Source organism: Aedes albopictus, chromosome 1, assembly GCF_035046485.1.
Source record: "Aedes albopictus strain Foshan chromosome 1, AalbF5, whole genome shotgun sequence".
Lineage (NCBI taxonomy): Eukaryota > Metazoa > Arthropoda > Insecta > Diptera > Culicidae > Aedes > Aedes albopictus.
This window is the reverse complement of record NC_085136.1, coordinates 333518651-333544808: the sequence shown is the minus strand read 5'-3', so window position 1 is coordinate 333544808 and position 26158 is coordinate 333518651. Positions and strand designations below refer to the sequence as shown.

Sequence of the window (26158 nt, the reverse complement as noted above, 5' to 3'; positions counted from 1 at the left end):
AAATTATACATACCTTTTGATTTAGTCGTAGTATTGGGCAATGTACAAGGGACATTGGGCATTTGTATATTTGAAAAAAAATCCGTGATGAATATTTTGACGACAATTTGATCAATGAAGTACCAGAACACCGGTAAATTGCAGTCGATTGTTCGTTTTATTTCTGCAAGATTTAATTTTCAAAATTTTACCACACAGTTGACTAGCAACTACTCGGAGGTAAACTTTTTGCTCTTCCAACTGGCTTTCCGTTTCTCTAGAAGCTGTTCCCGGTAGCGCTTGTAGTACCGAGCCGACGATAAATGTTGCTTCGCTTTTTGTGTTGCCTTGATCAGCGACATTCTAAGCTCATCCGCCGTGATTCCATCGTCCTCCCATGCAACTGCAAGTGTTATAAAAAGACACGAATCGTTACAATCTAGTACTTCAGTCATGTCCAAGATACTAACCTAGCAAACAGTTGGTGAAGATGTCGTAGTCTTTCATTGCTTTCCGAGGATACTGCGGATTGCTAACCCCATGATACGTGTAATTCTCAAGAGATCTATCGCAGAAAAGCCCTCTGATGTGCGTTGAAATATTAGGACGATCGCCCACCCGAGATGACACGTAGCGAATCTGAAATTTGCAACAAACATTCAAAGCTGAAACGTACGCACTTGTGTCGACGGTGGATTACGTATTCTTTCCGAATGAACGGATCTGCTCTGACGGCTTTCTCCAAGCGTTCGATGTCTTCTGCACGTTTCAGAGGAAACGTGAATCCCGCTAATCGAAGTGATCTTGTTGCAGTATTACCTCCAGTGGAGGACGTTGTTTTGCTTTGGTCATCATCGGAGGCATGCCGAGTGGCTTCATCGGAGCAGATTTCTATCATCATGAACTCTTGGTCTGGAATGGGGAGGAGTTGGCATGGTTAATTTATTAAAAAATGAGTACATTTTTATGTAAATTTAGAATTTGCTTTGCTGAAGAATATACTCTAACAGGTAATTTTGTTTTGTTTTGTTTTTATTTATTTTTTCACAGGAAGGACAATTAAAAAGATCAGTGTAATTTGTAAGTGTCAGATTTTCAGATATAAAAACATTAACAGATATAAACATTACTTCTACTCAATAAAGTACTTCTGAGGCATGGTATCGTAGTGGTAAGGTGAAATATCCATTACAAGAAGTGTATCAATTAAAGAGTGTTTACAATTCATTGGTGATTATTTGAATTTAAAATAAACCTGCCTTCAGGATGAAAAATAAATAGAAAGCATGTTATCATTCATCGCGAAAAAGCTACTGATTCTAGAACCGAATTAAAAAAGATTAGAGCACTAAAACAATAAAGAAGCTGAGCGTCTCTGAAATTTAAGTAATTGAGTCAATAGGATACACAAAAATTCATCAAGTCTCAAATGAAGTTCCCTGTCTCTTTTCAAAACTTGCTTTCACAATTTTCCTAGCGCGGAACATTCGCTGCCGCATCCGGTTTCGACTTTGCTTGATCGCCGACGTCAGCTGGAAGGCCAGCTCGGAGTCTGTGAGTCCTTCCGCTGCGTACGCTTCTGCAAAGAGGTACAAATCGAGGTAGTTATCTCCGCTTATAAAGCACAATAGAACTAGTATAGCATACCCATGAAGCATTTGGAAAATATGTCGTACACTCGCATGGCGCGTTTAGTTTGACCACCAACGGTAACTCCATTGTAGTTGTAGTCAATAAGTGAATCGTCCGTGAAAACGTTATGCATGTAATGGACGATTTTGGTATCCCTAGGCTTGAGCTTTAGAACATCAATCTGCAATGTTAAAAAGAAATCATGGACTAGTACTGCATTTTTTCGTAAACCGGAACATCGTTTGGCACAAAGCCGTTCGACATCATACTGTTTCGGAGATTATGCCAAACGGCTCTGATCGGAGACGGCTCTGATGGCATATGACATGTAAACTTTTTTTTTCAAGCTGATCAATTTATGGTCATAATCTAGTACCTCACGCTTGCCTTTTACTCACATATTCCTGCCTGATTGTGGAATCCTTCTTCACAAGTTGTTCCAACTGTTCCACTTCCGTTCCTTCGTTAAGGGGAAAGATGGTTCCAGATCGGATCAGTCTGGTTCCAGTATTAACCATTTTCGGCTGTGGATGTGCTTTTTCCTTCTTGATTGGGGCATTTGCCTGAATTTTATAGCGACCGTCGGCGGTGCGGACGAAATAAATGTATTCTTCTGTTGACTTTTCCTTGGCGACGATATTTCCTGTGAGGGGTGAGAATTAGGCGGTGGTTAGTGAGAAATCGAAAAATCTAGTACGGCATGCATAAATGATAAAAAAAAAACAAAAAGTCTAATGTTTCATTCTTTATTTTCACATCAACGCTAGCGATTTCCACACGCCGAATGGTTATGAATCTGATTCTTGAGAACCAGACCTCCACTACTGTTCAGGGTAATAATCCGGGCGCGGCACTTCAGCGAGCGACTCTTCGAGCACAACCAGTAGGTTTTATCTTTGTGAGTGTTATCGCGAGTGAAAACGTGGCCACCCATCAGCAACGTTGGACGTCCCGTACGGCCCATCACCACTCGCAGATCCAACGGAAGCAGGGACTTTGATCGATCAAAATCGTCATCGCTATCGCTATCTGCTTCCGCCGGAGGGTTCTGGTACTTCCTTGCGATTTCGGCTGTTGAGGAAAACGAACATTGAATATATGTGTGTTAGATATGATTGATGAGAGGAGACAGCTGTTCAAAATTCACGCTTAGCACTGCAAATATCTTTGTCATTGCGCTTTATTTTCCAAAATCATTTAGTGATTCATCCCTAAACGTACGGTGGATGATTGTGAGGCCGAACACCGTGGATTATATTGGAACTATTGACACACGTGGTAATTCTGGCAGGACACTTTTCGATTACGACTTTGGTGCATTTCCAGTAGATTCTCGTTCCCTGGGAGAAAGACCTCCCGAAGCTGTACCCATCGATGGTGATTATGACTTTACCCATTTGGCTGAAACCGTGACTGATCGTATGGCAGGACGGATCCAATATTCTCGATCGCCGTTCTGCAATGAAGGAAATTTAAATGAGTTATTACATTTGGATTTGATAGCAAAAAATAGAAAAAAAATCAGTTCAATAGGACACGAACGGTGAAGTACTAGATTTTTAGAAATTAGTTTGAATTTTGTAAGCTGTGATGAGGAATTATCCGATTCTGTAAAGAAATGGTACAAACAGCGAGGGCATTGTTTTCTCCATTTCTTGTCTCTTCAACAACACAGTGATCCAAGGTTTTGCTCCAACAGAATCAAATCTGGCAAGAAATTCTAATACCTTCCAACGTTTTTTGCACCATTGCATAGCAGAAACGAAGAACATACTGTCTCACCATACAAAAATCCAACTCAACACAAAAAATCTAGTACTGCACCGACCGTATTCTATTAATCTAGAAAATATTTTTAGCTTAAATCACGGAGCAATAAGTTGTTAACTCACTTATAAATGTGGAACCTCTTGTACGGTTTGCAAAATTCAATGCCCACGGATTGCAACCTGAAAAAAATGAAAAGAAAATGTGAGTGCAATATAACGCCAGTAGACATCAGCAACGGTGGAAGTCATGTAAGACCATCGCCATTCTCATATCCAACACTAGTTAGGTGGGCCATCTACAATCGGAAATACCATGTTGCTACCCTGCACGAGCCAAGAGACATATATTTGAAACGACCATTTAGAACAGTTCGATGCACAAAATGGCTCGGATTCCATCACAGTGAGTTTCATCATTGTGCTTTATTTTCCCAAATCTTCAACTGACTTATTTCTAGACGTCCGGTGGATGAGTGTGAGGCCGAATGCTGTAGAAAATTTTCGAACTATTAACGGAAGTGGTAATTCTGGCTGAGCACTTTTTGGTTTTGACTCTGGAACATTTCCAGTAGATTCTCGATCCCTGTACTGAGGATCTTCGGAACCTATACCCATCGATGGTGACTATGGCTTTACCACCCGTTTCATTGAAACTGTAACTGATCATGTGGCAGGAGGGGTCTAATATTCTTGTATGTGGTCCTGCAAAAAGAAAAAGGAAAAATCATTATTGATTCACATTGGTTCTAGATTAGATTAGGCAAAAAGTTGGTGTTGGGGAACGTTGTGTCTATTTCGACGAAGCACATATTGATAGCAGTGTGTACTTCACATCAGCTTCAATGCTGTAATATATTTAAACAATGATATGATATACACTTAAAAATAACAATAATTATCTTACATAATAGTTTCACATCGATCCTACTAGAGACGCAAGCTATCCAACACGACTGCTAGATCTTTGTAGGCTATTCCATTGTTCAGCTAACTCCTATCTCTATGGCAGTGATGCCAGTTTCACTCAAACACTTCCCAATTCGCGGCAACAGTTGGATTGAATTTACATTGAATGGAACTGCAATAGATTTAGCCTAATTTTTAATAAATGTCTTCAGAATTTCACTTTACTGCAGATCAAATTATGTACTAACTAAACGGTTTCCGAAGTTACTTTGAAAGGTACATCTTTCAAGAGTTATGTTAGCCATCTTACGTGGAAAATTAGTTCTACTGTCAATGAAAGTTGAAACGTCCACATGCATCATGAAAAAGTGAACGTCACTGTCATACGTTGCCTTTGAAAATGTGGCGAAAAATACGCAGGATTGCATATATAATTAATTGTTTGAATGAAAAGTGTGTCTCAACTAACATTTTAATGATTTATTAGTCCTGTAGATGAAGAACCATCATAAAACCTCATCCCTTTTATTATTATGATTGCTCTTAGAACCTCTCAAGTCTATTTGACTAAAAAATGTTACTTGGGTTAAAGTGTGTGTGACAGAATATTCTTATTCGTCAAATTGTTTTTAAAATCTGATCATTCGATCTTAATTTAATTACTGTACATTGACCTACCTACAAATCTGGACTTGTTCTTGCTTTTGTGGCTAGCAGAACTCCGTGTATTCGTGTTCCAACCTGCAACAAATAATTATAAAATGTGTAATTATTAATGAACTTAGCTTAAATTCCAGTAGTTACTGAAACAATCATTTCGTAAACAATCTATTTGTCCATAGCAGCGTGATATTGTAAGTACTAGAAAGTACTGGAAGACTAGAGGGATTCACAGAATTTGACTAATCTTATTTAACAAAACGGCCTCCCGCCTATTCATTGGCCCTCTCTTGGCATTAGTAGCGAAGCCTTGCGATACATTTGTTAATCATGATTGTGTTGGTCGTTGGTCAGCCTTACGTAGGTAACGCCTTCGATGGCAGTGGTTATCGCACGAGCGCGGCATTTCTGGCGCCGGAACAAAGCACACCGCCAATTAGTCGAGTCGGGGAAGTCTCGATCTTTAACGTACTCGAACCCCCGGTAGAGCAGCTTCTTGGCCTTGCGTTGACTAAGCCCAAACCGGGCTACCTCCATGTCCGACATCTTCTGCTCCAGGTTGTTTGCGTAGACTTTGGAGCGTCTTCTGTTGAGAACTGCTGGAAGATAGGAGAATGTTATTCGAACTGTTTGAGATGACAATATGAAATGTAGTACTAGATTGAAAAATTGCATCGAAAAAGTCGCATTCCGTAATAATCATATTTTATTATCTTTTATCCATTAACCCCCTAGATTGCACAGTTTGGGCAAATGAAGCAGCGGCAGCCAGTGCACTGCTACTTCCAACCAGTAGACTATCGTTAAGAAATGATCCTGCCAGGGCCGAAGTACTTGGATCTAACATCGGCGGAAGAAGACTATTTCTCCTACTACCACCACCACCGGCGGTACCCGACGTGTTGTCGTGGTTGTGAACATGCTTTACGTTCATGCGCGAGTTGATCTCATCAATCACGACAATGCACGGGCATTTGCACTTGTAGTACTGGTTGCACTTCCAGTACTGCTTGTTGTTGCGATGGCGATTCCGGAAGAATGTTACCCCATTTACCACCAGCAGATGACGGCCGCTCCGTTGGGATGTTTTAAAGCTAAACTGAGGCGACGACGGAAGTATTTGAGGTTGAAATTGCTGCATGAAACTCGTGCTGAGCAAGGCTGCAACGGGATAGAAGCGAAAAATCATATGATGAAGTACTAGATTATCACACACGACTATGTAGTACATAGTTCCATACACACGTGATCCATGAATCATGAAGTAACACCTTTTGTCAATAAAGTGTTAAGCATGCAGTACTAGTTCATGATTACAATGTTCATGCGAGTCAACTTAATAATATTTTAACAATAATAGTAACAAGATAGTTATTTACTTAATGCATTTATCGAATTTTCTATTTTTTTTTTCAACTTAATGTGTGGTTAATTATACCAGTTTTCATATTCCGCTAAAAAGATCATTGATTGGATGTAATATTTCATGATCGAGAATGGAAATCATCGTTCTACCAGCCACAGGAATCCTTCAAGCAAATATGTTGTGCCTGGAAACAAAAAGGCCTAGTGATTATCGGGAAAATAAAATTTTAATTACTAACTCACTAAATCAGTTTGATTCCATAATCTAAATGCTTGCTTCCATTGGCTAATGTTATCATACAGTGCAGTACTAGAACGGTCCGTGATTATGCGTGGGATAGCGTACCACCAGATTCTCTTCGCCATTTTTCAGCGTATAGGTCAGCACCCGCGCTTTGCATTTGTCCATGCCGGCCCTGGCGCAGGACCAGTACGTTTTGTTTGCACACTCCTTGTTTTTGGTAAAGCTGAACTCGCCCACTTTCAATTTGCGACTGCCCCTGAATCCGGTCACGTACCGAACGTAGAAATCTGGAATGGAAATCATGAAATTGATTAGTGACGTTCTTAAAGGTTGGTGTACTGGTTGAAATGAAGTACTAGATTTCAGACGAAATGTTTGATTTATTTATTTATTTGTTGTTAACTATTTGTTTGTTGTTAGCCCAAATTTAGAAAGTACTAGATTATAATAATACAGCATGCTTTGACAGATATAACTGTTACTAAGCACTCTACGAAATCGCCTCGTCAAGAGCATTCAAATCCAGAGGCTCGTCCTTGTACATGATCGGCATCGGATTAACGGCGGGTACAATAACCGGACCACGTGCCAGTCGCGAATGCGGATGATTGTGTTGAAACTTGTTAAGCTTGATTTGATTGCCGTTTCGGGTTACGGCTCGTGCCCCGCAGGTTCTCTTCTTGTTACATTCCCACATGGTTGCTTGGTCGGCAACACGTCTCCGTAAATACTCGTAGCCTTGGTAGAAAAGATTGAGATTACCCTTGCGATTCTCTACGTACTGAAACGCATCGACAGTGAACCATTGCTCAGTTTGCTTCTTCGGTTTAGATGTATGACACTTGCACGCTGTGGGAGTTGAAAAAGTTTATACAATTAGGTATTAGAGGCTCAACTGATAATCTCTGTAGATATATAACAAAATATTAGTCCAATGTTTACTGTTTTATTATAATAATAAAATTATGTTTATTCTAACGTTGGCAGTCATCATTTGCATTTCAAATATTCCAAGTTCACATCGCAGTACTAAAATTTGGGAATAATTTCACTTATTTTTGAAGATGACTGATTTTCCATGGACGGTGTTTTCCAGGCGTTCAATATTGTCGACGATTTTGTAAAAGAAATATTAGCATAGTTGAGTAAATGCAGGCGTTTTCCCTAATGTATGTAGTATGCAAATTAAAACTTAATGAACAGATTGATTCAAGAGTCGTTTATCGATTCCAAGATGTTGCAATCTAGTACTGCAGTGTTCTTTACGGAATGATCTTAACCATGGAAACTTCCTGCACCATAACAAATCATTACTTCTTAGCATCGCTGGAAAATTTTCACACTTCTTTCAATAAAGTTCTTCCCCGACTTCGGCACCATCCTGCATTGTAACGCTTGAAGGGTTTCTTCGATATCCTCTGCTACGTACTTTGTGGTTAAGTCGGGCAATGACCCTAACGATGGATATTCTTAAACTTTCTTCCGTAACCCCATGCGAAAGCCATGCATCTGCAAAATAAATCGCTTTTGAATGACAACAGCTTTAGTTGATCAAGTACACCTCCACCTACCAACCATACAATCGGTGAATATGATATACTTCCGCATGGCTTTCTTCTTCTTCGCCCGGTTCGTTTTCCCGTAATAGTTGTATCCCAGAAGTGCCTCGTCGGAAAACAGGTCTGCAAAAACATTGGATGGATCCTGATGGTGAGGTTTGACTTCCTGCAACAACGCTACCTGTTGGAAAATATTGAAAACATGTCAGTTAGAAGTACTAGATTACTTGACCACCGAATTGCTTACATATTGATCACGAATGATCCGATCTCTTCGAGCGGTGTACTCCAAACGGTCCACTTCCTCTTCTGATTGTAGCGGAAAGGCAAACCCCTCGACGGCAGCGACAATAACCGGTTTGCTCTGTTGAACACGGAATAGCTTCGTAGTAATCGTCCTTACTGGTCGTGGGACAGGCGATATGCTTAGTTCTGCAATTGTTTGGATGTGAATGTGATTATTTCAAGACGAAGTACCTGACTGTACTAAAATAACTGATTTTTTGTCTCATAAGCTTAGACATACATCAACATATTAATCATAGTTGCTTTATTGATTTATTCATCAACCAGAATAAACTACCATGAAGACGTCTCTAAGAATAAATGATTACAAATAAACTACCAGCAGATTCCTGATTTTCAGATTGTAGTACTAGATTGTAGACGCTTCGACGCTTTTAAAATCTCAGTATTCAACCGATTTCAACTGCTCTTTCAAATTGAATATACCAAACGAAGTCCCTACAATAAGCAGGAAGTAGTAGATTATCGCCGAAAAACAGATCGCCATCACTTTTTTCGACTTGCACGCCCACCCGCCGCTCGATTTTCCTGTTTGCGTTGCTCCAGTAGCTGTCTCAGGGCTCCACTTTTTCGGCGGTCCATCTTCAGTGGATGGTTGTGTTCCATCTCGATAATCTTTACCTTGGGGTCATCCTTATCGGTGTGGGCACGTGCTTTGCATCTATAACACAAAAAGGCGAGTAAGATATGGCAGATCAGCTACAGTTCAGATGACAATACTCACCCTAAGGGTTTGTAGTGCACGCAACGGTAGATAATTTTGTTATCTTTAATCCGATCACGTGTGTAGCGGAAGCCATCGATGCATAGCTGTAAGCCTCCACGAGCGCTCAACACGTATTGTACTTCGGTAACATCTGTTGAATTACAAAATATCGTTACAAACTGCTCCAAAGTAAGTTATGAAATGAACAGACATAAAAACGAAGTACTAGAATACTTATTTCAATTAATACCTAGGAATGTTTTAATATAAAAAGGAAACATTTTCAACTAATAAAAAAATAATTTATTTACTGCTTCTTAAGGTGAATATATAACGAAGCCACACTTCGAATTTTCAAGAGCACAAATCTTAAGAACCGAGGATTGGTTTGCGCTGAAAAGTTGATCGATTGGTCATCACCAGCGGGTTACCAAACGATCAACTTTTCAGCGCAATCCATCTTTTGGTTCCTCAGGTTTGTGCTCTTGAAAATTGGAGGTGTGGCTTCGTTATATATTCACCTTAAAGTTTGAAGCTTAATCCCAGCAGCGTGTCACCAGGATCAACACCATGATTGTGCACAGACCGCACAAATTCATATGATGGCTCGCCCCACTTTGAGATTCGCTCGACTATCCGAGCCTTACACCTGAAACGGAGAAGAAACGTATGTTGTTAACCATCAGAAATGGAAGCATTTGCGAAGGGCACTCACTGAAGCTTCTTTGCCTGGCAGCATCGCCAACTGGTGGATTTGTGTCGTCTTTTCTCCGCATCGAAAAGGTATCCCAGGTGACATATTCGTCGATTGCCACGATTGTTCACCGTATAGGTTACTGGTGCTGGGGAAAATTGTATGATATGATTAGAAGCTTTACATTGAGGTACTAGATAACTACTTTTCGAGTGGAAATTAACAGTTTATGGTGTGAATAATGTACATTATGTCTTGTCTGCATGTGCTAAGACAGCATAGAAAACATACAAAAGATAATCACTGAAGTACTTGAATACTACTGAATGATCGTCCAAGTTTAGGTATATTGACAATCTTGGTCCGACATGTTTTTTTCTCAGCTAGAGCAAGAGCTTAAACAACATTTTGAAATTGAAGAGGTTATGCATGCGTGACAATTTGTTGAGGTAGAAAAAATACCATTCCATTAACTAAAAATTGGCAGCTCATTGTACATCTGATGCACATCATGCCGAGTCAGAATTTGAGAAGTTCAGATGTTGAGCAAAAAGATCACCACAAGAGTTATTGAAGACTGCTGTTGTACTAGATTATGTCAATTGCAAGGCTGAATTTGAAAAGCCCTTTTTGGCTTTCGAATTGGCCATGGCTTTGGAAAAATGTTGAAGACAAGAGAACAACATAGTACATGGCGACCGTGACAATACAGATAATTCGAAAATAATACTATAATTTCAGAATATTGCTTCAAGGTAATATAAAAGAACAAATAAGATTGTGAAGCAAACATTATTTTGAAAAAAAAAAAACAACAAAATAATCAATGAAAAAACTCAGTTGTCGGTTAGCTATGGCTGAGGTACTAGAAGTAGCGCATTTATTTATCTAGAGGAACTTTTCTTTCTTCGCTCGGTTACGAGCGGATGGTTGTGCGAGTGTTTGATTACGATTTTCTTTTGGCCACTGCGATCCCGGACGGCGTTGGCACGAGCCTTGCAGCTATAAGGAGTATAAGAGTGAATGGTAAAATATGTAATACTAGAGCGAGCTTTTCGCGACCATTATCCGTACCTGTGCGTACGATGTTGGGCACATTTCCACGAGGTAAAACTGTTACGTTCCTTATCCCTGGTAAAGGTGAACCCGTCGAGCAATAGCAGCGGAGTTCCACGACTACTGATCGTATACTGGACATGAGGTTCGGTTCCGTTTTCTGCTACGAGTGCAAAGACATGCGTAAACAACAGAGTAAATGAGACAAACAGTTTGTCACAGATTAGTTCACCACTCCACACTGCTGTAAAAAAGCATTCACTTGAATTTCTAGTGATAAAATCAGATATGTCGTTTGAGTGATTTTGATAACTTATAGAATTGGTTGTGCAGTACTTCTTGCATTGTTACATCTGTAAATAAAAATAATTATACACAGATACTGTGTGGACTAAACGAAGTAGAAGCACACAAACCACAAAAGGAATTTCAGTTTATTTGTTCTGTTCTAATTCGAATATAGCAGTTCATTTAAAAAATGCTTATTTTGTAAAATTTTGCGATTAGGAAGCACTTTTCATAAAGTTAAATTGTTGCTTTCTATATTTTAATGTTCCTACGTATTTGCTTTCGCTGGCGTTCCTCGAGTGTATTTAATCGGAGTTTGTTTGGTATGTCTGGAATAAAAACATCTCAATTAAAATTTTAATATAATGATAAAAATTTTGTTTTATATGGCGACAGTTCTATATACTTACCGGTTCATGAGTTTAATTCCTTGTAAATTTGTAGTAATCTGAAATCATGAAACATTATTGAAGTTATGGCTGTTAGATTTGCTTCGTGTGAATTTAAAAAAAAAATCATTTAAAATCACACGTCCTTTCCGAAAATCTATGTTTCCTGTCACACTTGTTTGAATACTGCCTAGTTCCAATCTTGAAGACAGCTTTCCTTAATTCACTATGAATCATTTGCATCGATACTCCGTGGGAGCTCCAAGCATCTAGAGCAAAATAAAACTGGGTTGAATACCTAGATGTTTCACTGAAATAAGCAAATCTAATACATACCGACCATACAATCCGTAAAAATGCTGTAATTCATCATGGCCTTCCGTGGGCACTGATCACGATCGAGCCCTCTCCAGTTGTAGCGCAACATGGCCTCATCGGTGAAAAAGTTTCCAAAACATTTTTCGACAGAGTCACTAAATGATTTCCGCTTGCACAGATAGTTCACCTTAAAAAACGTAAATATTCTAGTACTTCATTTCTCTTGATGCCACACAGACAACACATACAAACTGCTCGCGAATGCTCGGATTTCGTTGCACCATCCGTTCAAGTCGCTCGATGTCCTCTTCGCAGGACAGGGGAAACGTGAAACCGTTTACTCTTACAGTCTTTTTCAAGTTTTGGTCGGATATCTGACGGAATTGACTATCCAGCTGTCGGATCAGCCGTTGCACTTGGCGGATTCTTTCCGAGCGAGTTGGTGATCGTCGGCGGTTCTGATCCCGTTTCAGTTGACGCAGAGTAGCCTTGAGTTGCGTTGCGCGGTGTGCCAAGGCTTCTGAAATATGAAGGGGGTTTTGGAGAAGTTGAAGACCTAAATGGACATTGACTGCAGACTAGAACAACTGTTATTTGAGAAGGGATTAAATGGTGAATTCTGTGAATTTGTGTCTCTACTTCCATTGACTGTATTACAAGTTCTTCTCGTCCTTAAAATTTTTTCGCTATTTTATTTCAAAACTTTTTTCGGGTCAGCAGTTTATTTAAAATTACTCCATATTTTGTAGAATTTCGAGATTAAGAAGCACTTCCTTAAAGTTGAAGTTAAACTGTCGCTTCCTCTATTTTAGTTTTCCTACGTATTCTCTCTCGCTGACGTTCCTCCATCAGCTGCTTTCGCTGGCCTAATCTCCGTCGTTCCGTTACGACGGCGTGATTGTGCGATCCACGAATGCTTACTGCACCGGCGTTGTACAGATAGGTTGTGACCGCAGCCTTGCATCCTAGCGGTCTCGATTGGCAACACTCCCAGATTGTGTACCGGTCAGTTAGCTTTTTGCGCGTAAAAGAGTAGCCGTTTATTATCAATCTACGCGATTTGTTGGTCGCAATGTATTGGACGGTTGGATTGTCCACATCAAGAACTGAAATGAAATTCGTTGTATTAGTAAGCGAATGGTTTGAACCGTGTCAATCAGTGCTGCCACTTTTAAACTGAGAAAGCTAGACATGAGTAGAGAAGTTGGGAATTTATTTTTTCTTCACAATGTTGACCACAAATAGCAGCAATTTGATATTCCTTTTGAGGATTAGAGTTTTTTTCTACTGTAGGTTTTCATAACTGGTCGCATTGTGACGTTTTTGGAATGATCTCTGAAAACGGGGTGATTGTGCTGCCCTTGAATTGAAATGCGAGCTTGTTTTCCATCCTTGGTTCGTTCCGTGCTAGCCTGTACCGGGCAGCTGAAAGTAAATAAATAAAAAAAGTTCGATATCTCAATAATGCGAAATTATATAATGCGATATAAGTACTAGAAAGTACTAGAATACTGGGCCAAGAAGCACATATTACTCTAATTATTTAAATACATTAAATAGCTTTCAATAAATACTTTTGATTTTGTTGCAAATTAAAGTAGAACCCTGCAATTCCAGTACTACAATTGGTTTTATACTTACTCATATTCAGAAAACTGAAGACACTGCCATAATCCTACGTTGTTTACCGATTTCCATGGTTTGAACAAATAATTATTGATCGATAGTTGTATACCTTGTTTTGTCTGCACATAGGCTACGTCATTTTTTGCTGAAAGACATACAAATGATTAGCATTCTAGTATAACGACAGAGTCTTCAACTCAGAATCAAACACGAACTACAATTTTACAGTATCGCACACAGCTTTATTCGGGGAAATAGTTAATTCTGACTTGATGAACACAAATTGATCCGAAAATTCTGCTCATCATTCCGCTCCAATTCGCTGTCGATCGCTTCGTCTTTGTCTGTTTCCTATGATTCCATAATTGTGTTCGCCATTGTAGGAAATAAGTTTGCCATTGGGCTCATTAACGGACGTAGCCCGGGCGGCACATTTGTAACTGTAAATAAAGGGTCATCAGTATCCACAGATTCCAGAAAACAGTAGAAGTTCTGCTCAAACAGCATAAAATTAGAATATGAAAATTTAACTTATAGCTACAAATCTAGTACTTCAGCAACCGTGTCCTAAAGATACACTTCTAATTTGCGAGTGTAGACAGTGGATGTTTCACTAAAAATTTGAGGAATTGTTCAGCAAACTCTGCTGATCATCAGCATCGTTTTGCTGAAATTAAGCCAATTTTGCTGAAAGTTTATCACAAAACTTTGATGGACCCTTCAGCACGGCAAAATACTGCAAAATATTACTTTGGTGGAAGAATTTGGTAAGTATTTATTTACCCTAATGCTATATTATCCCAACAGCCATATATATATATATATATATATATATATATATATATATATATATATATATATATATATATATATATATATATATATATATATATATATGTGAGAAGATTCATAAGTTGGTTCTAGAATACTCACCGCACATCATTGTAGTGTTTACACCGCAAACGAATTGTGTTCTTACGCGCCTCTTTTAGAAAGCCCTTTTGGTTGATTTCATAATTAAGTTCAAGCTGGCTGAAATCTAGAACGATAAAAATAATTCCATGGGTTCAATAATCAAGAAGGTAACGCACATGCTCAAAGCAGTCAAATCAAACTCATTTCTATCAACAGAGTAGTTTTTATTTTATTGTTCATCGGACTAAACAAGTATATTTTAACATGATCCAGTTGAGGTGGTGTGATCGAGCAGGGACTGTTGCTTTAACACTTGTAATTCGCCTCAACTCACTCTTGTACTGCAACTAAGCTCAGTTAAGCAACCACCGACGACAGTCTAAGGGGTACAAAAGTTTGCAAACAGTGTAGGAGTTTCGGCTAGAAAACTTAAGTTTATTCTAGTACTGCATAATCCATCAGTATCAGTAAGGAATCACCTTATATTAGTACTGGTTGTACTGAATGGTATGACGTTATGGCACTTCCAGTATTTAAAAAAATCTTTATTTTGGTTGCAAAACCAAAACAAAATAAAAGCATTTTACTTTACCTCATTCCAGTTCTAGTCCGAATCAAACGTGAAAGTGAAAATTTCCTCCAGCACCGACTTCGGTGCCACCAGTTTGGGTCTCCTCCTGACCTGCCCAACACTTCTATAGGCACTGTATTTGTTCGGCTCGTGGATGTGCACCGGATTGGTGATCACGATCCGATACAGTCCGTTGCTTTTCAGCGTGGTAACGACTCGAGCATTGCACGGCCGGTGTTGCACTCTGGTACGACACACCCAGTAGGTCGAGTTTTGTGATTTGTTATTTTTTGCGTAGCAATAGTTGTTGATCCGGAGCAAACTGGTACCACGTTGACCGGGCACGAAATCCAACTCTTGGTTGTCCAGGGTAATGACAGTCGGCTTCTTTGTCGCAGTTGGTGTCAGTTCGCTGAAGTATTGTTTGAAATCTGAAATAACGATAAGAAGAGATGTTAGATCATTGCACAACCATACGTGACTTGCTTATTCGTGAAAATGAACACAAAACATAAAAACTTGTAAAATATCACTTTATTGTTTGTTATAGAAACACGATTTCGGATAATGTCATGTCTAATTTCACGAAACACTATTTGTCATCCACAGTTTCTCAAATATATTGGCAGCGTATATAAACTTGGTATCTTTTGCAGATAATATTCATTGAATATAATCCAGTATTAAAATACACCTCTAATTCAGACTCCCACAAATGTTCTATAAAATCCACCGAAATCTCAGTATCAATACACATTAAATATCCACATTGAAGTACTAGAGCGTCCAGTAACAAGGGTAATCAAGTGATAATAGTGAATTCACACGTAGGTTATATTACGGATGAGCAAAGCTAATGTATCCGCAAGTTAAAATTTTCAATCTAGTACTTCAAAATGTTCATAGGCACGTTGCAAACAAAATTGGTATGCATGATTCAAACTTCACAGTTCAATCATTTCTAGCATTACGATAAAAATACTAGAAGTACAACTAGAAATAAATGTCAAAATACATTTGCACTACTCATAACAAGTAGAACCTCAAGGAAAAGTTTTTCAGTACTAGTTTGTTTTTTTTTTCGAATATCCCATAACCCTGATGTTCTAGACAGTTCCATCCTAAGACAATTTTCTCAGATGACTTAAAGGCTTCCAAAAGGTCTCAACAAGCCACTGTAGTACTAGTTTTTATTCAATCATTAGTATTAATGTCTTAAGATTACATTACTGTGTCTGTCATTTAGCGGTGTAACCTTGTATTTTTTATTGTCTCTCAGTCCATAGAAGTTTTTATTACAAATTCACTCTTGAGCCCAAAGCTCAAATAATCAGTTTTTATGGCCTCTCACGTGTTTCAAATCAGTGAGCCAATATCGGGAGCGTGACAATGCACCGGCGTACCGGTGGATACTTTTTTACCTTTATTTGTGGTTTTCAATCTTGCCCTGCAACCAAGCGAAGAATGCTTTGAGCAACGCCAATAGATGAACTCGTTTCGGTGTCTGTCTATGTGAAAAGAAAATCCGTCAAATACCAACTTTCGACCGCGCTGTCCCACTATAAACAGCAGCCTGTTGTGAGCAGGATTCGGTGGATCTGAAATGAACATTTTTTGTTTTGTTAAGCGGGCATGATACACAAATAACACAACGCAAAAATTGATCGCAAAGCTCTGCATCTTTGAAGAAAACTTAAACGCAGTACTAGATGAAAACATCTGATATATAATTTCGCAAAAAATGCACCAAAATAGGAGGCAATCAGTGAAGTACTAGATTGAAAGTAGTGAGCTGGATTTTTGTATGGTGAGATGATCAATTCTCCATTTCTGCAATGAAATGGTGCAAACAGCGTAGGTCATATGATTTATTGGCTAATTTGATGCTATTTGAGCAAAAGTTTGAATAACTGTGTTGTTGTATTATTTTTTCCTGCAACTTCAACAACACAGTTATCCAAACTTTTGCTCAAACAGCATCAAATTAGTCAATAAATCATATAACCCACGCTGTTTGCACCATTTCTTTGCAGAAATGGAGAATTGATCATCTCGCCATACAAAAATCCAGCTCACTACTTTCAATCTAGTACTTCACTGATTGCTTCCTATTGACACTTAATCAAGGCTGTACTACAGTTACCATAGTGATCTACAAAGCATTACATAATGGCTGAAACCGCAGGAACCGCAAAAGCATGGAAAACACATTATCAAAGGTCAGTTCCAAGAATCTAGTACAACATTTCAATTACTGTTTCAAATATCGTCCGAACCCTTCCCAGCCTGTTTCATTCCGTCCGATATTCAGATCAGCTGACCGTAATCAGCCTTGTGACAGTGAACCGGAGTACCGATGGAAATCTTTTTGCCCAGATTTGTGGTAACCAATTTGGCTTTGCAGCCGAGCGATTGATGTTTCGTACACCGCCAGTAGGTGGTTTGACCATGGCCTTTGTTTCTGTTGAAAGAATATCCATCGAAGATCAGTTTCGGGCCACGTTGTCCTTTGATGAAAAGCAGTCTGTTGAGGGTTGGATGCGAGGTATCTGGAATGAACGAGGTCAATGTGAATATTGGATACTAGAGCAGTTCGGGTATCTGAAACGGGAAGTTAGTTACAAATGAACGCCATTGATCTAGTACTACGAAATAAATGTATGGCAAAAACGGAGTTTATTTTATCATCGGATTTATTCCATTAATGCCATTTTTCCCTAAAATTCCGGCATATGATTGTGGCAATGTTCGTTGATGATAATGCGCCCCGTACCTCGGTACGTTATCGCACGGGCGCAACACTTGAACCGCTTTTCACGCTCGCAACGCCAGTACGTTTTGATAGCATAGGAGACAATCAGTGAAGTACTAGATTGAAAGTAGTGAGCTGGATTTTTGTATGGTGAGATGTTCAATTCTCCATTTTTGCAATGAATTGGTGCAAACAGCGTGGGTTATATGATTTCTTGGCTAATTTGATGCTGTTTGAGCAAAAGTTTGGGTAACTTTGTTGTTGTATTATTTATTTCATGCAACTTCAACAACACAGTTACTCAAACTTTTGCTCAAACAGCATCAAATTAGTCAAGAAATCATAATACCCACGCTGTTTGAACCATTTCATTGCACTAATGGAGAATTGAACATCTCACCATACAAAAATCCAGCTCACTACTTTCAATCTAGTACTTCACTGATTGCCTCCTATTGCCAGCATTCCGTCTGTACACGTACCCTTCCAGCGTCATTTTGGGCATACAACGACGACCTCGTCTGATCGAAAACGTCACGCCTCTGCCTGGTACTCGATCTGGGCTCCGACATATCTTCGTTTGACTGAGGAGAAAAGAATGCATATTATTATAGAGAATTATTTCGACTATTATAAGAACCATCAATGAAACTAGTCACGATACTTAATACCGAATACTTTTTTTGTAACAAGTAATTCACACAAACTGAAGAATTGTACCTGATTTCAATCAGTGTATCATGCAACTAATTTTCCATTTCATATTACGTTGTCTGAGGTCACTTAAGTAGAAACATGACAATTGGGTACTAGAACGCTAAGACGATGCTTCTCTGGCATATTTATTTTTTAGATTTCAAAACACACCGTTCGTGTTCAATTTGAAGTAGCACGTTTCCTTTTATCTATTTCTGTACAAAGAATATCCATCGAAGATCAGTTTCGGGTCGCGTTGTCCTTTTTTTGAATAGCAGTATGTTGATGGTTGGATTTGAGACATTTGAAATGAGCTAGGTAACTGATAAAGTACTAGAGAAGTTAGAGAATCTGAAACGGCATGATAGTGATAAATGCACGGCACTGATCTAGTACTACGAAATTCATGTATGGCAAAACGGAGTACATTTTATCATAGAATTCAGTTCCACCCACGCAGTTTTTTCCTAAAACCCCGGCATGTGATTGTGGGAGTGTTCGTTGATGGTAATACGCCCCGTGCCTCGATAAGTTATCGCACGGGCGCGACACTTGAATCGCTTTCCACGCTCGCAAAGCCAGTACGTCTTGGTAGCATTTCCAGCGTTCCGAATGTAGACGTACCCTTCCAGAGTCATTTTTGGCATACCACGGCAGCTCGGCGAAAACGTCACGTCTCCGCCTCGGTACTCGATCTGGGCTCCGGCATATCTTCGTTTGACTGAGGAGGCATTAAAAAAACAGATGTAATTATTGAGAACTATTGAAACAACAGTAAACATTATTGATAAACTAGTCACGACGGCTTGTACTAACCAGAATTTTTATACAAACTGATGAATTGTACCAGATTTTAATCTGTGTGTCTTGTAAGAAACTATTCATTTAACATTTCGTCGTTTAAGATCAAATCACAAAGGTCGAAACAAATCAATGCAGTACTAGAACACTAAGACGAAGCTTCTCTCAAATGTTTATTCTTCAAATAAAAAAACACTATTCCGTTGCTGCAGCTTGCCTTTGCTTCGAAGTGGCACGTTTCCTTTTCTCTGCTACAACTTGGCGTCCACGTGCCATTGTTTGCATGAGCATGGAACTTTCTCCATATCTCTGGCGCTCCGTGATGATCAGATGGTTGTGACATCCACTCAGCTTGACCAACGGTTTTTGTCCTTTCTCTCGACGACGTACGGAGGCACGAACCGGACAGCTGCTTGCGAATTGAAATGATTAGCTTTTGAAGAAAAAAAAGAGCAGTTTCTCATCGACACTTACCTTAGCCGTTTTCTTTGGTTACACGTCCAATACTGAACTTCGTCGGTTGTCCTCGATCGGATGAAGGGATATCCATCTACGCATAGCTGAAGGCCACCCACGTTATTCACTATGAAAACAATGTCTGCAATGGTATAAATTAGTCGTTAAAGCATGATACGTTTACTGATACAATGTAGCAAAAAGAACTAATTAAAACATATGGCAAATCAACCAAAGAACTGTGATATTCTGAAAGTGACGGTATCCAGTATCTAGAACTTCTTGTTATATAATAAAAATACAATATGCGTAGCCAGAACCTATTAGTATATTGGCTCCAGAGGCACGTTCTCCTCCATTTGGGAAATATGTGCCATCCTACCATGTGCCTACAAAGTTTTAAATGCAAACTACACCTGTAGAGCAGGATCGATGAAGTACTAGATTTATGGTACTGAGATAGATGTTTGTATGATGAGATGATAAAATCTTTTTTTCTAACATGAAATAGTGTACACATCATGGGCATTATAGCTCATCACTACAAATCTAGTACTCCCTCAGACGCACTCTACTGAATACCTATATATTATGAATAACTAAAATATAATAAAAAAAGTAGATTTACGAAGAATCCGCATCTTTCCGATTGTAAAAAATGCTCTTAAAGCATGCATGGTTGTTCACCTATAAAACATTGAGATCCTTGAATAGTAGACTAGATTGTTTAATTTGTTCAACCCACTAGAACAAACTGCGAAATTTATGCGTTAAATTGGGGAACACTTTCGAGTGGGTATGTTCTGCAACCACCACCCGCAGCTTGGGTAGCCCATCGGCTTCACTGGTGACAATGCGGGCACGACACTTGAGCCGGTAGTACAACGAGCATTTCCACGTTCGGGACCGCTGCCCTGGGTAGGGTCGCTCATTTGGAGTGTAGGTGTTTCCATCGTGAAACAGATGCTTGGTGCCACGCTTCGACAGTACATAGATTACGTTTCCTGTTGGGGATACAGATAAAAATGTTAGTGACTCACTAGTGTCGTATCAATTAGGTTTCAGTTTGTCTGCACTTACTATTCTAGTACTATGTGGCCACTATCTCTTCACTAATCAAAGACCCGATATCATTCAATCTCTGAGAGAAAAATTAAGTGATAATGAGGACAAGGAAGACACGAATACCACCAAAAATATACTCGAAACGATATCTTAAGACATGAAGTACTAGAATTTGTACATAAATGATAGAAGAGTATATTTTATTATAATGATATTTTTATAACGTAACTCTTAGTTGATTACAGATACAATAAGAAGCTTGCTAATGTTTCATTGTGATTGAACATCTGACATTTTTGTCAGAAACTTATTCTTTAGATTTTTTACACTTATCAAACGAGTACACATCGCGAGTGTGGTTATGGAGGGGTTTGGTGATTTTCATCATCTGCCGCCCGTTAACCTCCTTCGTGACGGCCCTGGCTCGGCATTTCAGCTTTCCGAACAACGAGCACTTCCAGTTACAGCTCTTCTGAGCCTGGCGGTCTTTGATGTAGGCATACCCGTTGTACAGCAGCATCGCCCTGCCCTTCTGGGTGTAACCGAACTTGGCCGCACGGAGTTTAGAGGGACCTGGAAACGCATAACGATTAAAGAACGGTTACTTTAGAATACATCAAGTGGTAGAAATGGCTCAATTTATGTAAAGAAGTATAAGATTCGTTGATTTTTAAAATTTCATATATTTCCTCGAAAACGAATGCTTTAAAAAATGACGGTAATAAGCAATTCAATACTGTATTCGATTCCATGGAACGTTGATAACCATTGTTGCCTGTTTCAGATCACGCTGATCTATAAAGAAGAATAATGTTAGTATTTAAGTTGAAATGGTTTTTTATATTACAATACAAAATGGAGTATTTTTCAAATAGTATACCAGAAATTTAAACTGACGAAGTATTAGTACTACATTCGATTGCAGACTGGCCTTGAAAAAATTTTTCCTTTTTCATTTGTTTTAGGAAGCATAGCCGATGACGAACGTATTCCAATACAATCGATTCTGATAATTCAATGTTTTGTTTTCTGAAAACATTAATCACATGCACTGTAAACAAAAAAAAAAATGTGTTGATTGAACACCGATCTGCTACTACCCGACAGGCCGAGAAACGTTCTTACCAATCATAGATCGCAGTTTATGTGAATCTAGTTGTTCCAAATCGTCTTCATTCCCCGCTGGTTCAATGCATGCATTATTCAATATCTCTCTACCGAACATTATGTCCATCAGTCGGGCAGTATAGAGAGCCGGGTTGGAAGAATAGATTTTTACCAGGTCCTCCAATGCTATGTAGATGTCGCTACCGCTGTACAACGGAACTTTTTCAGGTACCCCTCCTACGCTAGATCCCCTCAGTAAGCCGTGCAGTCGTGAAATCGTTGGATTTTCTTGTGGTGGATGCAATCGTATTTGAGAGATGATTTCAATTTTCGGATAAGTGGTAGACGTTTCCATTTTGTTCCCAGTTGTTGCTGCAAAGAAAACAGAAAAACTTAGTTGTATAAAATTGGACGAAATTTTCGTTCCATTTAATTTAAAGAGTTTGTCAGCTGAAAACGATTGAAACGTGTGAAGTACTATATCAAAAATAAATATATTGTATTTTTCTAGTTACAACTTAAATTGTAGAAGGCAAAACTCAGCAGAGGTACTAGATTAGAAGACAATTTTAGTTAAATGATAACTGTGTATGAAGCTGTGTTATTTCACGACCACTGGAAAACGTCAGTGTTCGGGATCTAGCGCTTGAAGTCGTTTCCGCTGATTGTAGATGAGATTGTACCGTCGTCGACCAACTAGTTGCACAGCTTTCTTCAGCGAACCAGCCAAAGCGTCCTGCGTAACACCATGGCTGGACCACGCTTCTGCAATTGGAAAATGGGAAGCGGTGTTAGTCGTGCAAAAAACCAGGGCTGTAGTAGAACAAAGCATTAGATTTACCTAGCATACATGAATTGAAAATGTCGAACTTTTGCATGGCTTTCTTTTTACACGAAGCACTAGAGTCGTACCGTTCCTGGCCAGTCCAGTTGAAATTAGAGAGGGCTTCGTCGTTGAAAAACCGGTAAAGGATGTGAGCAATCTCCATGTTGGGTAGTTTATTCGCTGCCAGATATTTTATCTGTTGGGAGAATTTGAAAACAAAATGAGTTAAAATGAGGCAAGAACATCCGATGAAAACTCACATATTGGTTTCTGATGATAGGATTCCGTTTGACCATCAGTTCCAACCGGTCGACATCTTCTTCGCATGTCAGAGGAAATTCAAATCCAGCCACGCGAACTGATTTGGAATGCTTTCTACTCGGAGGACGTCGCTCATTTTGGTTGATGTTTGGCTGTATATGAAGTAGTTTGCCGGCCGCACCTTCATGTACACGTGGGTCTAGTTTTTGCAACTTTATATCCTCATCTTTGTGAGATTCTGCTATTTGTTCTAGTACTGCATTACCGCTAGCTGGAAGTGTAGAATCCACTTGGATGGGAATGCTTTCCAGCTTTATGTCCTCCACGACTATTTCTGTTAAACAAAGGAAACAGTTTGATGTGGTTTGATATCGCATGAATGAGGTACTAGATTGATAAATGAAGCGATGCCGTCTTACAGTGTTCAGCAACTGTATACTGACATTATTTGCTAATTGGTTGTTTTTTTTCTGCTTCAGATGAGTTATATTTTTTACTTATTTATTAAAGTTAAAAATAATATTTTTGTAATAGCATCGAAATCAAACATAACTCATATCAAAATCATTCAATTTTTATATTGTTTACATGAAAAATATTAAGTTGATTCGCTAAAATCAAATAAGTACAAAATACATCATCGGTCAGGTATGAATCTTATCTAGTACTACATTAATTATTTTCTACAAGAGGTCGAATGGGTTATCGGTGAAATTTCCGGTTTACTCCAGAACGAACACAACCAGCTAGTGTTCCGATTTTTGCTTCAACATCTTCTCGATAGATCTCTTCACCCGGAAGGTACGCTGACGCATTCTGTTACGAGTCTGCTTGATGGCCGTGGTTATTTGGTTGGCCAGTTCTTCCATGGTTAGCCCTTCCGATTCGTAAGCATCTGTGGAATAAGATTTTAATTGATACATCGTTATCACTGTCAAAACCGTTGAACTCACCCATGAAACAACTGCTGAAAATATTGTAACCTTTCATGGCGATCTTGCGCCTACCAAGCACGTTTGCTCCATTGAAGTTATATCCTTCCAGAGCTTCATCCGAGAAAACTGACGGCATAAATTGGAATAGTTTGATATGTTTCGATTTGCGCTTCAACAATTTCACCTGAAAAATGCCATTCCAATCAAGCAATATCACTCTAGTACTACTTTTCTCCCAATTGAAAATATCTTACATATTCCTCGCGAATGTCGACCCGTTCCGAAATGATTTTTTCCAATCGTTCCACTTCATCGCCATCGGAGATTGGGAATGTGAATCCGCCTAGAATGCAAACAACCTGCATCGGCGACGAAACCTTGAATGGAGATTTGGTCGTTTTTGTTTGTCTCGCTGTAGCTGCAGGTTTCTCCTGAATCTTGTACTCCCCTTCGGCGGTGCACACGACGTAGATATTACTTTCATCAGATTTATTGTCTGAAATGTACATTCATAATGGCAATAGTTAGTGAAATTTCTAATTTTTCATCAATATTATTTGACTTTTTTTCCAAGCCTTTCGAATAATTTTCATTTAAACGATGAATTGTGTTCAACAGAATCAAGACTAAAGTTACGAAAAACTAATTTCTATTTTATTGTTCAGCCTGAAATTAAAAACAACGCAATCTAACGATTTTTGCCAACAATCAACAGTTTGGCCACCTTGAGAACCTTAATGTCCCTATTTTTGAAGTCAAATTTGCTCTCGTGATTGTGGTCCTCACGGAAGGAGTAGGCCGTTCCCGGTTCGCCTCGCAGGGTGCTGATCCGACTTTTGCATCTGTGGAGGATAATAACACACTCGTCACTGCCGAAGTTATTCTAAATATGTAAATCGGATGCCTTAATTACCCAGATCTTTGCCGAGAGCAGTGCCAAATGATGATGCGTTCCCTGATTTGAGACCGGGTGTACAGGTGGCCGTCGATGATCAACTGCATGTTGCCGAGTCTTCCCACAATGAAGGTGATTTCACGGTCCTCTGGAAAGATTGTTGCGTTATAGTGACAGTTCTCGCTGATGAATTGTCAATTCAATACTGTTTAACTAAATCATAAACAAAACTTTCTTGATAGTGTAGGAATATTGTATTTGATTTTGTATTCTTCCTTAATCTAGTACTTCACATAGCTATGTAAATAATCATGTTATGAATTCTGTAAGTATTGCAATCTAATATAGAAATGCCAATGAAATTATTTAAGAAGTATGACATGAATTTGGACATAATTAGGCGATTCTACTAGACATAGCCAACCATTCCCAGATGATATCGGATGGGGACTTCTCCACCCCCGAAAGAATCAGGTCAACGCATACTTTACTGGAAATAATTTTATCCATTCTTGTACATTGCAACCACATCCAATCAAAACTTACGTCGCATCTCTAGCTAGATACGACCTACAGATACCATCCAATTGCTGACCGGTAGCCAAATCGTGATTATGGGCAGCACAGAGATAGTAGACCAGCTTGTTGTTGACAACTACCTCGGCCGGGCACTGTTGGCTCCTGTATCGGCTGCATCTGTAGTGGCTTATTTGGTTCTTCGTGTAGGTGAACGAGTATGCCATGTCCTCCAAGAGTACCTGAGCCGCTCCAAAACGTGTATTCTGGTACACCACGGGGACTCCTTGGGTACTGTTTATAATCTCCTTTACGTTGTGCTTGGGTTTGGTCCGCTTGGAGCGAGTGGGCTTGATCGGTTTTCTATTTTGGACAATTTCCTCCGTAACGTATTCGATAACTGTAGATACTGAAAAAAGAATGTAACATGTTAGTAGATTTTCTAGCAGTACTAGAGTGAGATAAACTAAAACACGATTGGTGCAATCAAAAACAGAAGAAGAAAAGGAAATCTCAAACAGAAGTTTTGCAAGTTATTTACCTTTCATTGCCCATTCAGTAATTGAAGTACTAGATCAACTCAATTTCGGGCATTTTATTTGCACAGAATTTAAACTACAATACGCTCAATTGCTGAAAATAATGCCTACACCAGCGTTGCGAAAACTCACATGCGAAAAGCTATACTTACTTGGTTCTATCTCATTCTAGAAGCATGCTATCAAAAAATGATGTTTGAAGGGAAGATTGTAGTTTAATCTAAAAGTTTACCGTATAAAGTAAAGCTCGTAGACGCATACCAAAATTGTGAGAGAGCTGTGAGCACAAGGTGAGTATAAATTACACGAATTTTACTCACCTCGTA

At 39.1% G+C, this 26158-nt stretch overlaps 2 protein-coding genes across 10 annotated transcripts; both read right to left on the bottom strand.

Annotated features, from left to right (window-relative positions):
* Positions 1–20: 20 nt before the first annotated feature.
* LOC109416666 (uncharacterized) lies at positions 21–19420 on the bottom strand. Of its 8 annotated transcripts, none has more exons than XR_009996766.1 (20): positions 14431–19420; positions 13513–13937; positions 12120–13296; positions 11890–12058; positions 11575–11822; positions 11293–11493; positions 10895–11229; positions 9842–10822; positions 9648–9775; positions 9145–9442; positions 8362–9081; positions 8127–8295; positions 6555–8064; positions 6385–6496; positions 3504–6107; positions 2010–3067; positions 1627–1792; positions 680–1558; positions 450–618; positions 21–382 (listed from the first exon to the last, which is right to left on the bottom strand). XR_009996766.1 is itself a non-coding variant. In XM_029867949.2 (5 exons), the coding sequence occupies exons 3-5, from the start codon at positions 878–880 to the stop codon at positions 210–212; spliced, it is 543 nt and encodes a 180-aa protein (XP_029723809.2). In that variant the 5' UTR covers positions 881–1558; positions 1627–1792; positions 2010–2311; the 3' UTR covers positions 26–209. The 8 variants fall into 8 exon arrangements, 1 of the variants encoding a protein (XP_029723809.2); XR_009996768.1 differs by having other exon boundaries at positions 10895–11493; positions 13513–13642; positions 13713–13937; XR_009996770.1 differs by having other exon boundaries at positions 10895–11493; positions 14431–15414; positions 16405–19420.
* Positions 19421–19961: 541 nt separating this feature from the next.
* LOC109404116 (uncharacterized) lies at positions 19962–26124 on the bottom strand. Of its 2 annotated transcripts, XR_009996763.1 has the most exons (6): positions 24796–26124; positions 24137–24724; positions 23901–24066; positions 22947–23842; positions 22702–22882; positions 19962–22625 (listed from the first exon to the last, which is right to left on the bottom strand). XR_009996763.1 is itself a non-coding variant. In XM_062847412.1 (4 exons), the coding sequence occupies exons 2-4, from the start codon at positions 23322–23324 to the stop codon at positions 22486–22488; spliced, it is 699 nt and encodes a 232-aa protein (XP_062703396.1). In that variant the 5' UTR covers positions 23325–23842; positions 23901–24130; the 3' UTR covers positions 19962–22485. The 2 variants fall into 2 exon arrangements, 1 of the variants encoding a protein (XP_062703396.1); XM_062847412.1 differs by lacking the exons at positions 24137–24724; positions 24796–26124 and having other exon boundaries at positions 23901–24130.
* Between the last annotated feature and the right edge of the window lie 34 nt (positions 26125–26158).